General features: G+C 36.5%; 1 protein-coding gene across 1 annotated transcript; it reads left to right on the top strand.

The window, feature by feature from the left end:
* On the top strand, nt 1-1,544 carry LOC134211551 (uncharacterized). The gene is made up of 2 exons (XM_062688520.1): nt 1-1,078; nt 1,369-1,544. The coding sequence occupies exons 1-2, from the start codon at nt 82-84 to the stop codon at nt 1,371-1,373; spliced, it is 1,002 nt and encodes a 333-aa protein (XP_062544504.1). The 5' UTR covers nt 1-81; the 3' UTR covers nt 1,374-1,544.
* The last annotated feature ends 13,377 nt before the right edge of the window (nt 1,545-14,921 follow it).

Raw genomic sequence — 14,921 nt, 5'->3', positions numbered from 1 at the left:
CCGATAAAGTCGTTACTACAATTTCAGAAGTGGGATACCCTATTTTTTTGTCCCTATAAGTAGAAACGATAATCGGTTTAAATGTCTCGCCTTCGTAGAAGTCCGACTCGAATCCGTCAAGAGCCAGCTGTTCTTGCTGAAATCGACGAAGAAGTTGAGAATGGCTCAAGTCAATCTGTATGCCCTTCAGATTCAGCAAATCAAATTGCCGACACCCAAGCAATACGAAATACCGGTGACGAGGTTCAACAAGTTCCCATGTCGCTCATTTCACCCGCTGCGCAAATAATGAATAATTATAATCAAACTCCAATGCACCCGGACGATGTTAAGAAGTTGGTTCCTTTATTCAACCCTGATGAAACTACGTCAAATCTGTGGCTGGATGTTTTAGAAAATTTGAAGAAAATTTATGCTTGGCCAGATTCTTCCGTTCTTCATTACGCTGTGACCAGGTTAGGAGAGGTTCCACGTCTGTGGTATGAAGCCGTACGTGTTAAGATTGCTAGTTGGGAAGATTTTAAAACAGAATTAAGAAAAGGATTTCCAAATATCGTTGACGAAGCAGATGTTCATTTTCGGTTGATGAAGCGTTTAAAAAGGTTAGACGAAAGTTATGAAAAATACGTGTACGAAATAATGGCAATCGGGAGAACAGTCAACCTCAGCGAATCAGCTCTTGTCAAATATGTGGTCCATGGAATTCAAGACATTTCCCTTCAAGCGATGTTGTCTATGCAGAAATTTGATTCGGTCATGGAGATAATTGCTTGTTTGAAACGGTTCGAGTCTTTGAATGTTATGAAGCATCCTCAAAATTTTCAACAGTCAACTGTAGATAACCGTTGGGTTTGCCATAATTGCAATGAAGTTGGTCACATTTCTAGAAACTGTATGAAAACGGCTGTCAAATGCTCACAGTGTGGTCGATCTGGTCATCTTTTCAAGTTCTGTCGTGGTGGAGCCCCAAATCATTTCAATCAGAATTTGGACTTAGGACATTCCAAACCTACGACCACCGTCTACACATCGAAATTTGGTTTTCAAGCTGCTGATGTTAATCGAGGAAGCACTGCAGGTCGTATTGAATCTGAAACAAATCAGCTAGGTAGTATAGTTAGGATGAAACTAGAGGAAGAGCATTTCATATGTTGCTTAAGATTTGATAACTATTTTAAACCATTTGTAACCTTACTCGACACAGGTAGCTCAATTAGTATTATCAAAGCGAGTCTGATTCCATCTCAATTTAAAGTTACGTCATTTACAGACAATATGGAATTCAGAGGGTTGAATGAATCAGTTTTGAGAATATTAGGTACAATTGATACGGAAATTATGGTAAACAATGTTATTTTTAAATTACAGGCTAAGGTAGTCCCGGACGAGACCATGTACCCGGATTGTATTATTGGACGCGATTTTATTCGAGAAAATGATGTCAAAATTATTCATGAGCGGGACTTGATAACAATTCAACGAAAATCATTTTTCCACAAAAACAAATCTGACAATATTGATGAAGCTAAGAATTTTCTTAATGAACTTTATTTTACAGAACTTAACAATTCACCAACTAGTGTTCATGTTGTTGATGATTTGGATATTGGTGATAATAAAATAGATATTAACGTTGTTAATCAGGTTAAATCTCTTTTCGCTGCACATTATTTAAATGTTTCTAGATCAACAGATCCGGAAGTAATACATCAAATGAATATTGAACTAAATTGTTACAAACCATTTCATTTTTCTGCAAGACGATTTTCTTTTCAACAGAAAAAGGAAATTGAAAGCACTATAGAAAAATTATTAAAGGAAGGTATAATTGTTGAAAGTAACTCTCCTTATGCCAGCAGAGTTGTGTTAGTTAAAAAGAGAGATGGATCATTTAGAATGTGTGTTGATTATAGGGAATTGAATAAACAAACCGTCAAAGATAGATACCCAATTCCACTAATTGATGATCTTCTTGATCAGTTGCGAGGGAAACAATATTTTTCTAGTTTAGATTTGAAAAGTGGCTATCATCAATTAAGACTTTCTGAAAATTCAACCAAATATACTGCATTCATTACACATATGGGACAATACGAATATAAAAGGGTGCCTTTTGGATTATGTAACGCACCATCTGCTTTTATGAGATTCATTCACCATGTTTTCCGAAAATTGATTAAAACTGGTAAATTGGTAATATATTTGGATGATATTTTAATTGCAACAGATACTATTGAAGAACATATCATTATTTTGAAACAGGTGTTCGAAATATTAAATAAGAATTTACTTGTACTTCAACTGACCAAATGTTCATTCATGAAAACAGAAACTGAGTTTTTGGGTTATAAAATATCAAATCAAGGAATTTGTCCAAGTGATCGTCACACAGAATGTTTAAAACATTTTCCGGTTCCAAAGAACCAAACTGAAGTACAACGTTTTATAGGCTTGGCTAGTTATTTCAGAAGATTTATTCACCAATTTTCTATAATTGCAAGCCCTTTATATAGTTTAATCAATAAAAAGAACAAAACATTTGATTTTGGAGTTGAACAAATGAAAGCTTTTGAACTTTTAAAAACAAAATTGATTAGTGAACCTGTTTTGAAAATTTATAATCCAACAGCACCAACTGAACTACACACTGATGCTAGTAGTCATGGTTTCGGAGGAGTATTATTACAAAAACAGTCTGATGAACAATTTCATCCTGTGATGTATTTTAGTAAACGTACTTCACCATCAGAAGCAAAACTTCATTCATTTGAATTAGAAACTTTAGCAGTATATAACAGTATCAAAAGATTCCAAGTTTACTTACACGGCATTCATTTCAAATTAGTAACTGATTGTAATGCTCTTTCGGGAACTTTAAAAAAGAAAGACATAAATCCAAAAATCGCGAGATGGGAAATTTTTCTTTCAGAATTCGACTTTGAACCAGTTCACAGATCTTCTAATAACATGAGGCATGTAGATGCATTGTCAAGAATTTATAGTCCAATTTATTTTATTGAAAATAATAATAATGATTTTGAAAGAGCATTGTTGGCATGTCAATTAAGAGATTCTGATATTAATCAAATCCGGATAAACTTCAAGTAACAGAACATAAATTTTACGAGTTGCGTGATGGAATGGTTTACCGTAAATTTAAAAATAGATTATTGTTTTATGTTCCTCATGATATGATTAATCGTGTTATAAAATCATGCCATGATGATTTAGGACATTTTGGGTGCGATAAAGTTTGTGAAATCATACTGAGATGTTATTGGTTTCCTAAAATGAAAGAAAAGGTAATTAGCTATGTTAAAAGTTGTCTTAAATGTGTAATGTTTACTAAAAAATCAAATAAATATGATGGAGAATTACAAAATATTGATAAAGGTAATACTCCTTTCGAGACAATTCATATTGATCATTATGGTCCTTTAAATTTAACCAATTCAAATTTTAAGTATATTTTTGGAATTGTAGATGGATTCACCAAATTTATAAAACTATTTCCTTGTAAAACTACTAACACGAGTGAAGTATTAAAACATTTACGTAGCTATTTTTCCAGCTATTCAATCCAATAGTTTCAAAGCTTTTGTGAATGATTCCAACGTCAAACATGTATTAATTGCATCAGCATGTCCAAAATCGAATGGCCAAATTGAACGCTTCAATAGAACAATAACACCATTGTTGGCAAAGCTGATTGATTCTTTTCCTTTTAAAGGCTTAACTACAATTTTGAAGCAAGCTGAATTATTGATGAATAACAGCGTCAATAGAAGTATTGGCGAAACTCCCTCGATGTTATTATTTGGAGTAAATCAGCGATGTAACATTGATGATGAAATAAGGAGTTATCTAGAAGCAAAATTAAATTCGGAAAGAGATTTAACTGAAATGAGACAAAATGCTGCAGAAAAGATTAAAACAGTTCAAGAAAACAACAAAAGAGTGTATGATAAGAAATGTAAAATTAATAGTACTTTTAATGTTGATGATTTGGTGTTCATTCCAAATAGGCCTGAATCTGGAGTAGCTCGTAAACTTCAAAACAATTTAAAGGTCCGTACAGAATTAAGAAGGTTCTACCAAATAACAGATTTGTAGTTGCAGATATTGATGGTTTACAAACAAATCGGGTTCCGTTCAGTTCGGTTTTCGATCCGTGCAATTTGAGGCTTTGGACGCCAACTGATATCTAATAATGCACTTCGGGTCGAAGTCTCTTTCAGGATGGCCGAGTTGTAGTAGAATATTGGTCTATAGTAAGCCATTCATTACCGATATTAATTGAGTAGCCATTCATTACCGATATTAATTGAGTAGGCCTTGGAATGTAGTTCAGTTATACCAAGCTGTCAATAAACCATTCTGTAACCACCCTTCAACCGATAAAGTCGTTACTACAATTCCTTCCTTACCACCGGCAATTCGAATAAAGCTTGAACCTGACGTTTACGGAGGATTTTGGAATTGGAGTACCGGTTGCAGATTAGTTCCCATGCCACGACATAGTTTGCTCTAGTTAGTGGAAGCGAATCGATGACTGCCAAAGCCTCACCTTCTAACTGACTACGGAGATAGTGGAATTTTTCGATGTCTCGTAGGTCCTGATGCCAGTGTATTAGAGAAGTGTATAAATCGCGAAAAGTCTGGCATTCATCAATTTTGCCACTAAACTTGGGTAGTGTTATTTGGGGTAATCGAACGTGGGGGTTGGGAGCGGGAAGAGTGTTGTCGAGAGAGCGAGCATTGGAATTGAGCATAGATTCGTCGGAATTCTCCCTGACCTTGTCTAACAGAAACGATTTGAGATTATAAAATCGATTCTCGAAATCTATCCGAACCTTGGCGAATGAATCTGGATCGGCAGTCGATTCTTCATGGGCTTCTACCTCTTCGATGTTCTCGTTCATCCTGTCCCATAGTTGATCCAGTTGATCCAGTCGTACCTTGACCTCGGTTATGTTCGTCTCGTCGGTGTAGGCTTCCATAAACTTCAGCATGTTGTTGAACGATGTTTGAAGACCGCGCTGCCGGGTTTACATCATCTTCAGCGACGTTTTCGATTTTCCGGGCATGGTGTGATCCTCGAAAAATGAGACCAAAGTAGCACAATTTGGGATAGTGATAACGTTGGAGCGCTAATTACCTGCTGGCTCTTAGAATGAGCCTTGTGTTATCATTAAAGATGCTCCTCGAACAACAGCAGAGCCAGCGGTCGCTTGCACAACGATTTAAGCCGAACAACGGGATGAGCACCTTAGAGTGATGATGACGATGTATCTTCCACAACGGCGACGGTGTTGGCCCTCGATTCAGGTAAGCAGTGTTGATTGAACCAGAGCCGATGCAGATGATTAATGGTTAATTGATGATGATGTGATTCGGTGTGATGGTGGATGGGTTGGTGATGACCGGTTCGTTGGTGAGAATGACCTATTTCACAAGAAGACCACGATCAGTACTGGATTTTTGGATTTAGAGCCTTGGAATTGCACTCACCGATTTTCCATAAAAAATATGACTTGTACTAACATAAAACAATTATTTGATGAAGTGCATCGACGCCAAATAGCAAGATGGCGTCTCGGATAGTGAATTGGATGAGATCTGCGATGGTAATTGGAATTCCTCCGCCTACATACCCTCGGCCAATCATCCGGCTCGAAGGACCAGCTGTTCGATAGCTACGGGATTGGAACCGGGAATTTGTCCTGATTGGTCGATCGCAGATCTTCCTGGGATCCGTTGGGCTGGGAGAGTTTGGATCAAATTCACAGCAGTGAACCAATTGCGGTGCGGCACGAATAACACTCAATATTCACATCACAAAAAACACCATAGTCCAAATTAACTTTATTTAAGAAAACGGTTCACTTTTATTTAAACAGCAAGTTTTAATTATAATTTATTGCGAAATACGACTGCTCACATGGCTCTTAACGTTACTAGACTAAGTATAGAAAAATTGATGGCTTCTTATAATATAACATTTTTCACAAAGAAAACTAAAAGAAAACCAAAAGGAAAGGCTGATAAAACGCGGGAATCTGTTTGGTAGCGCCGATGGTGAGCACCAGGAATTATAGGGTGGTCCTCAACAGTATTCTTGAATAAGATTGCAAGTAAACATTTCTACAGCTGGTTTATACGGCTGCATTTATTCTAGTGTACCAAAAAATCTCTATGAGAAGCATGCTATTAGATCTATTATTCATTCTCTCAGGATATCTAGTATATAATTTTTAAACCATTAACAAGAACGTTAGCTTATCACTCAAGTTTGGTTTGAAGGTTTGAAGACTGTCATACACCCAGTTATTTTTTTTACACGGATGGGTTTTAGTCGATTATGACCCTTAGCGTTAATGAAACTATGAGTTAACCCCATGAAAAAAATCACAAAAAATTATAGAAAACTCAGGTTTTATTTAAAAAGCTGTGAGAAATTAGGTTAACCGGGAAATTAAAGAATACCAACCGTGTTAAAAAAATATTGGGTGTATGTGTAATAAAGCTGTAAAACATCTAATTCTTCTTCTTCTTATATGGCTCTACACATTCCAACTGGAGCTTGGCCTGCTCTTCAACTATTCTATTAACATTTCCTCAGTTATTAAATAAAAGCTTTCTACGCCCGTCATTACATGAGTATGTATCTTGTGTGGCAAGTAAAATGAATACACTATGTCCAGGTAGTCGAGAATGTTTCCCCACCCGAAAACATCCTAGACCGAGAATCGAGCTCGCCATCTCCGCTAATAAAGCTGTCAACTGTTTAATTTTTTGTATTTTTTTCCTAATACAAAAATTGAACAGTTGATAGCTTTATTTTAAATCTATTGAAATGAATTCACATCGTCATTTGTGTACTTACCAGCCTGTTCATATCACGGAGTTTGTTGCATTCTCGAGCACCGCCTCGTTTCAAATATGTACGAATAAAGTGACCACAAACGTCAACCGGTGCCGTATCAATATGTTTACATTTGAGGGGGATTTAACGCCGGTGTCACGATTAAACGACAGAAAATAAAATTCCGAACCGTTTGAACTGATGTAATACGTGATGTCAAAACATGGCAACCGAAAAAAAAGAACGATAAAAAATACAAACCAGGAAAAACGTTTTTCCAACTGAATTCTGAAATTTTAATCCCTCCCGATGTGGTCGATGGTCGTATCCGTTGGATATTACCATTGGAAACGCACACGTTTTACACCACGCACGACCATACCCATCTGGCGCGAGCTTATGTTTGGCACACGTGTGATGTGACAGTTTTTATTTTCCCGGGCTCTTGGACTGAATGTTTAATGGGTTTTCCTGCCCCAGCTGTATTGCGTCGTGTACGTGTCACGCATTGGGCATTTTCAATGGGTTGCCTACTTTGTTGTGGCTAACTGTTAATCTATCGAAATGAGCCGGATGGAAGTTTCCAACTCATGTTTGAAATTATTTGATTTCCCGGAAATGAGAACTGATTGAGTAAAGTTATATTCGAAATTAAACTGGAGTAACCAAATTCTTTTGAAGTCAGTTACAGATGATATTCGATGGATCATAAACAATCGTTATATGAGTTCTACCCTTCTCGCACAACTAGATAGTCCTTCTGGAATATTGTTTTACCCCAAAACGGAAGGCATGAAATTGTGTAATTCATTGAATTCAAAATACGATGAATTGACAAATGAGTACTTTCCTGTGTACGTTACGGCAGTAAATATTTTTAAAACCTGTTTAGGAAATACCTATATTGCAATTCATAAGTAGCTGGATTTGGTGAACATTATCACCAGATGAGGCATCCCGACAGTCATATTAACAAAATGACCCATCCTGCATTTGTTTTTCGGACGTCGCATCACCACCATCATTGTGATAAATTGCGAATTAAACGAATGTGACACTGCGTTCAGGTTGACGTCGGGTGGAGTTCATAAATATGTTTCGTTAGTGTTACTTTTCATTCAGTCTGGAATGTCCCTCGTTTTTGTCTGTATGCAGCAGAAGATATGCGGGATTCGAAAAATGGACACCAACCATTGTTCGTCCCGATGCGATGGCTGGCAATAATATAATGGAAGGATACAAGAAAGTGTTTCCCCAATGCAAATTGCAATCAATCAAAATTGACCGTTCCGTTTGATGAGAGACGGCGCTGATTGATGAGGTGCCCGAGCAAAAGTTGACCTAGTCCTCAATGGCTGATACACGAGCAATTTTTTAAATCTATACATTTATGTGACATTTGTGGATATGCAGAGTAAAAGAAGGAAGCGACTGGATAATATTTTGATTACCCAGTAAACACATACTATTTTAATTAATTACTGATTCCACTAATTCATCACGATTAGTCAGTTATATGAGAACAGAACTATGAGAGGTTTGACAACACAGACGGAATACAAAATAAATAATGTATTTTATTTGCTAACCTACTACTCGGTCACCACTATTCGCAGCTCGATTTGATCAATGAATTGAATGATGGGTTGTCGTATTCGCAATTTGCCACTTATTCCTCCAAACTGCGACAGACAGACAGACGAGCATGATACACGCTAAAAATAAACTACTCAAAATTGAGTCGAATCCGACTCATTTTCATTAAAAACGGGACAACTCAAAATTGGAGTAAAAGATACTACTTCTATAAAATGATGATTGCACCTAAACTAGGACTATGTTTGCCGTAAAAAGCACTCAGATAGATAGATAAACTTACTACCCATAAAAATGATGGAAGGCCATGCTTAATTTCCACGAAATCATCATTTTATTGAAGTAGTATCTTTTACTCAAATTTTGAGTTGTCCCGTTTTTAATGAAAATGAGTCGGATTCGACTCAATTTTGAGTAGTTCATTTTTAGCGTGTATGCAGCAGAGAAGAAAAAAACTTCACCAGCCTCTGACGATGACGATGCGTCATTCTGCGCTCCGTCCACCTCCTTCCGTGGGAGAACCATGGGTTCACCCGTGCGATATATGCCCCCGGAACGAAATTGAAATGTGTAAAGTGCAAGTGCAAATTATAATTGAAAAATTATGCAATTATCGCTACTTGCGCGTTGATCGTTCCACTGGATAAGCGTGCAGTTCTAGCACCCGTTTCGATTGTGCCCTGCTCAGCTGGTGGTGGTGACGACCGTTTGTGACACGCAGCGATTTCGTTGAACCAACGGTGCACGCTAGGACAAAACAACGTTTTCGTTGGATGAAATCTATTGGACTGTAATTTAGCAAAAGCTATATCTCATTTATTTATTTTAAAACTAAGACAAAACGTGGAGTAAGTAGGTACATAACAGTTGCCTAGGTCTATAGCGGCTCGGCGCTAGCCAGCCACACAGCCAACAAAGTGTCTGCAAATCACTCATCGGGTCACTATCAAGAACCACCGCAGCTCTCAGGAAGGATGATTTGTTTGTAGACAGCAAGCTGAGTTCTGGTAATGGTAGGGCACCAGCATTTTTGGCGTAATTGATTCATTTATAATTTGGCGTCAGTCAGTAGTAAGAACTACAATTGGAGGCGTTGACCAGTCAAGCAGAATTCTTCGGATGTTCTGAAGAATTCCTTGGGAATTGACTTCCGACATTTTTTTAAATTTCCGTAGGTATTACTGAAACAATTTCTGTAAGTATTTCTGAAGGAACTTCCGAAGGATTTTCTAAAGAATTTTTTTTTGAATTTTCGAAACAATTTATTTATTTTTCCAATTCATTTTCAGAAATATCTTTTGAATTATTCGCGAAAATTCCTCCAGGGATTCCTTTGCAAATATACTCTTAGGAACTCTTACGAATTTCTTCGAAAATCTTTTAGAAATTCCTTCGGAAAATCTTTTAGAAATTCCTTTGTAAGTTCCGTTGGAAATTTGTTTGGAATTCCTACGGAAAACCTTCAGAAATTTCTTTAAAAATACCTACCTTTCGTTAATAAAATTGTTTCAGGAAAACCTTCCAAAATTATTTTAGGAGAATACCCTATATGAATTTCTTTATGCATTCCTTTAAAACTGCTTAAGAAATTCATGCGGAAATTGCATCAAAAACTTCTTCATTTGGTAAGGAATTGCATCGGAAATTATTGCAGGACTTTCTAAAACAAATTCTTTGAGATATCCCTTCCGAAACGATCGAAAGAAATTTTTGGAAATTTATTCAGAAATTTGAAAATTTCATCTAGAAGTTCCTTCAATATTTCCGTCAGAAAACCCTTCCGAAAATAAATTCCTTTAGGATTTCCTATTTCATTCTTGAATGAATGTCCATAGAAAATCTTCCAACAAAATTTCCGGAATTATTCCGGCACGAATTTCGTATGGTTTTGCTAAAAAACAAAGGAAGTCCCGAAATAATTTCCGGAAAAAATACAAAGGCCTTTCCAGAGGATATTCCAAAGGAATCCCAGGAAGAGTGCCAAAAAGAATAAATGGCGCAATTTTCTAAATTATTCCTCTAGGGCAGCTGTCCGTTCTCAACCTTTTTCTTGAGAGGTACCCCTTCGAACTTTTTCATTAATTGAGGTACCCCCTATTTTTTGCTGTAAATAAAAATAAGGTTGGCTCTCCATAAGTTGGGCTAAATTTCCATTATTCCGTGAAACTTTCCAATTCAAATTAAGTTTATACATCAAGCGTCAGAATATCTTGAAAGTAGGCTTCTGAGCTTCTTGAAGGAAGGTCTCTGAACCTCTTGAAGGGAGGGTTCCGAGCCCCTTAAAAGGCGGCTTTTCAGCTACTTGAAAGGAGGCTTCTGAACATCTTGAAAGGACGCCTCTGAGCCTCTTTAAAGTAGGCTTCTAAGCCTCTTGAAAGAATAATTCCAAGCCCTTTGTAGGGATGTTTCTGAGCCTCTTGAAACTAGTTTCCGAATCTCTTGATGGGTTCCGCACCTCTTGGTAAAATGCCTCTAATGGAACGTACACACGGTCAAGCAGTTTGACCAACATTGACTCCACCTCTCGTTTATTCCAACATCCATCAAGTTTTACCAACAGCGGCACGAACAATCAATTTATTCGACCAACAATATCACACACGAACGATCGAAGCACTAACTTGAGCACCAACCATCAACAAATATATGGGGGTTTGTGCAACTTCACTACAAATGCTCAAACATGTTCGGCGAACCTTGACTCCACCCCCGACAACTCAAACCAAAATCAAACCGTTTTAATTTTTTCCAACCGAGCCGCCAACTGTCAAATGGTTGTTCGAACAACTTCACACACGCTCAAACAAAGCAGCAACCGAAGCGTTTTCTCGGGGGCGGAGTCAATGTTCGTCAAACTGCTTGACTGGTGTGTACGTTGCTTAAGCCTCTTGAAGGGAGGCTTCCGATGATGATGATGATGATGATGATGGTCCCGCCACATACCCCTACAAAGGTTTGAGCTAGACGATTTATCTTTAAGAGCCAGTTCGCGAGAAGCGCGACCCCCTTTCCAAGGGAGGTTGCAACGATTTGCTCCGATTTGGATGAAATTTTCAGCGTTTGTTCATATATGTAAGAGAAGACATTTAGCAAATTTTCAGATTTTTTTATTGAGGGGAAGTGGGGTAAAACGGCCCTTCAAAAATTATTATTCAAAAATCGCCAAAACCAAAAAAATGCAATAACTTTGGCAATGAGTGACCGATTTTGTTTAAATTTTGCACGATTTTTCTACTCAATTAGTTCTTTATACCAAGTGGTTAACAGGGTTATAAAGTTGTTTACTTTAGGAGAAAAATGACTTTTTCGATAAAAAATGGTCGTTTTTCCAAAGGGAATATTTTTCACCAACAGATCTAGGATAAAAAACTAAACCCGTAAGGCAATTAAGGAACTAAAGAGCTTTCATCTCATATATAATTCAGAAGCGCCAACTCAAGAATTTCTAAGAAAATCACAGTTTTCTGCAGCACTGTTTTTAAAAAGAAAGTTCGCACTAATTTCGACCCTACTTATGTTGATGTTTTCCGATCTGGTGAAAACTCTCCAAACTTTTTGTCTAAGTTGAAATTAAAATCAGGATTTTCCATTAGGGGAGTGTAGGGTAAAATAGTCCTTTAAAAATAAATGTCAAAAAATACATCAATGTTTTTATTTGAGTTCTAGCAGAAAATACTTAAGTTTAAAAATTTTATTTCTTCTTCCTTTCAATTCATCTAAATTTTTCGTCTTAATAGATACATATATCCTTCGCTGATCTATATTAGATAGCAAACTATTTGCAGAACAATTTTTAACAGAAGTAAAATAGAACCAAAATAAGTGCCTTAAACATTAGCACGTCTTTCGCAAACTGAAACAAAAATGAACGATTTCGGCGAACGTGCTTGTTGATATTTTTTGAATACAATTAATGTGGGTACCGGTAGTGATGTTCCTTTTACATCTATGCGAGAGAAAAAAAACAATTATTTTTAACGACAAACGAGCAATTTCGGTAAATTGGGTAAAGTAGCCTTGTAAAAATAAAATGTCAAAAATTCATAAATTTTTATATGTGAGCTCAAGCAGAATATACATCAAACTTATTGAAACTTATTTCAGTGCCCCGACTTAGGGGCAAGCCAGAGTAAACGCGACGAGCGATGCGACGCGACGCGACTCACGTAAAAGAATAACAATCATTATCAACAGGCTGTCAAATTGCACTGTCGCGTCGCGTCGCATCGCACGTCGCGTTTACTCTGGCTTGCCCCTTAAGAACAATCAATCAAATTATGAGTTTCTGCACATTGCAACACGGTGTGTCTATAGGGAAACATTATTTTTCAAAAATCAGTATCTCTAAAACACCCACCACGTGAAAGTAGATGCTCTCCTCTTTCATATAGTGGGTAAACTAAAATGTTCTATCGGCGGATCTAAAACAATTTTTATTTTTTTCTCTATTTTTGGTGCAAATTCCATAGAAATCTCAAATGATAGCCGATTCAACCCCCTCAAAAATGTATGGAAAAATTACCCCCGATAGAACATTTTAAAAATGCACCTACGTGAAAGAGGAAAACCTATACTTTCGTGTAGTGAGTGTTTTAGCGATACTGATTTTTTGAAAATAAGCCTCTTCGGACAAACACACCGTGTGCAATGTTTGTTTGCAAGCCAGTTTGTGAGAATCGCAACTCCATTTTATCGATGTTTCAGCATCTGGCTGAAACTTACAAGGTTTATTTAAGGTTATATCTACATATATGTAGATGAAACTATTTGGCAAAATATTGGGATGGGGAGAGAGGGGTAAAATAGATCTCCAAATATAAATAATGTTACGAAACAAGATAATCGTAACCACACTTCTTAGATTTGATTATTCCGACCCAACTGGCAACTAATCTAGTGATTTTGCTAGTTTGCTTCGAAATTCTTCCAAGCTTAGTTATTTTATGGTTTTTTATCTGTCAACAATTAAATCCTTCACAATCTCTCAGTCTTAAAAAATAACGTGAACTAGTCAACTAGTCATGTCATTTCTATAATATTCCGGCGGAGGTATTGTAAACTTAGCGCCGTCTTAAACTCCCGTTCAAAAATATTGTTCCGCCAAAATAAATGCTTTAGCTAGTTTCCATCCATTCGGAAGTGAGAACATTTGTTTTGGTACCTCAACACGGTAGTCTATTCCTCGGTGAGAAAAGCAATAGATAGATTTCTCAAAAAGTATTGCAAGCTGTTACTACCCAAGAACTACTTCTTAGCAAACCACACCTTATGGTTGGTTGGAAATATGTTCATAAAAGGTTAGTAAAGATTTCAAGGGAAAAAGGCTGATATTTAAAGCATCATTTTTACAATCAACTACACAGTCTTGTTGAGGTAGTCAAGCACTTTCAGGTAATGTAAATTAAGCCGAGAATAAAACAGTTTTGCTTGGTAATCTTTTAAATAATTGAATAAGCGATCTACAATTTTAATATTTTATCTATTAGTGTAGAAAAGTGTATCCTAAAATTAGAAGTATTTTCATGAGGGGTGTGTTTTCTAATCGTCAGACAATTGATACTCTATCCCATAGTTTCCCAAAGTGGTGGGTCGCGACACTACCACCCCCCCCCCGTGTAAATCTTATGGAAGAGGGACGGGACCCCCCAACTTTGGGAAGCTGTGCTCTATCCTATTCAATAATATACACATTACATTGTTACGCTCTCCGTGTAAAAAATCAGCTCGTTGTAGAAAAAAAAGGTTTTTCCCGTATTGTGCAAAATGAATGCAACTTTGTTAAACTTTGGAGTGTTTTTCACACAGTTGTGTAAACATAGAATCGAGGGTATTCCATTACCTATGAGATAAAATTGTCCAACCCTTGAAAATATATACACCCGATAAGAACTGTCCATTCAGTCAAACATTTTGTTTAGATTGTATCTCTGTAATATTAGCTAGCAGTTTGAAGGTTAGTAATTCAAAATGTATGAATGGTACTGATAACCTGATGCAAGTAGGTACAAAAGAAAAATATAAGTATATAAGTATATAAAAATATAAGTTTGCTATCTAATATAGATCAGCGAAGGATATACGTATCTATTGAGTCGAAAAATATAGATGAATTGAAAGGAAGAAGAAACAGTTTTTTTAAACTTATGTATTTCCTGCTAGAACTCACATAAAAAATGATGTATTTTTTGACATTTATTTTTAAAGGACTATTTTACCCTACACACAACTAATAGAAGATTCTGATATTTAATTTCAACTTAGACAAACAAGTTTGGACAGTTTTCCCCAGATAGGAAAAAATCAACATAAGTAGGGTCAAAATTTGTGCGAACTTTCTTTTGAATAAACAGTGTTGCAGAAAATTGCGATTTTCTTAGAAATTCTTGAGTTGGCGCTTCTGAATTATATATGAGATGAAAGCTCTTTAGTTCCTTAATTGCCTTACGGGTTTAGTTTTTTA

Source organism: Armigeres subalbatus, chromosome 1 (genome assembly GCF_024139115.2).
Source record: "Armigeres subalbatus isolate Guangzhou_Male chromosome 1, GZ_Asu_2, whole genome shotgun sequence".
Classification (NCBI taxonomy): domain Eukaryota; kingdom Metazoa; phylum Arthropoda; class Insecta; order Diptera; family Culicidae; genus Armigeres; species Armigeres subalbatus.
Note: the sequence above shows the minus strand (reverse complement) of the source record. Positions and strands in the feature narration are given on the sequence as shown.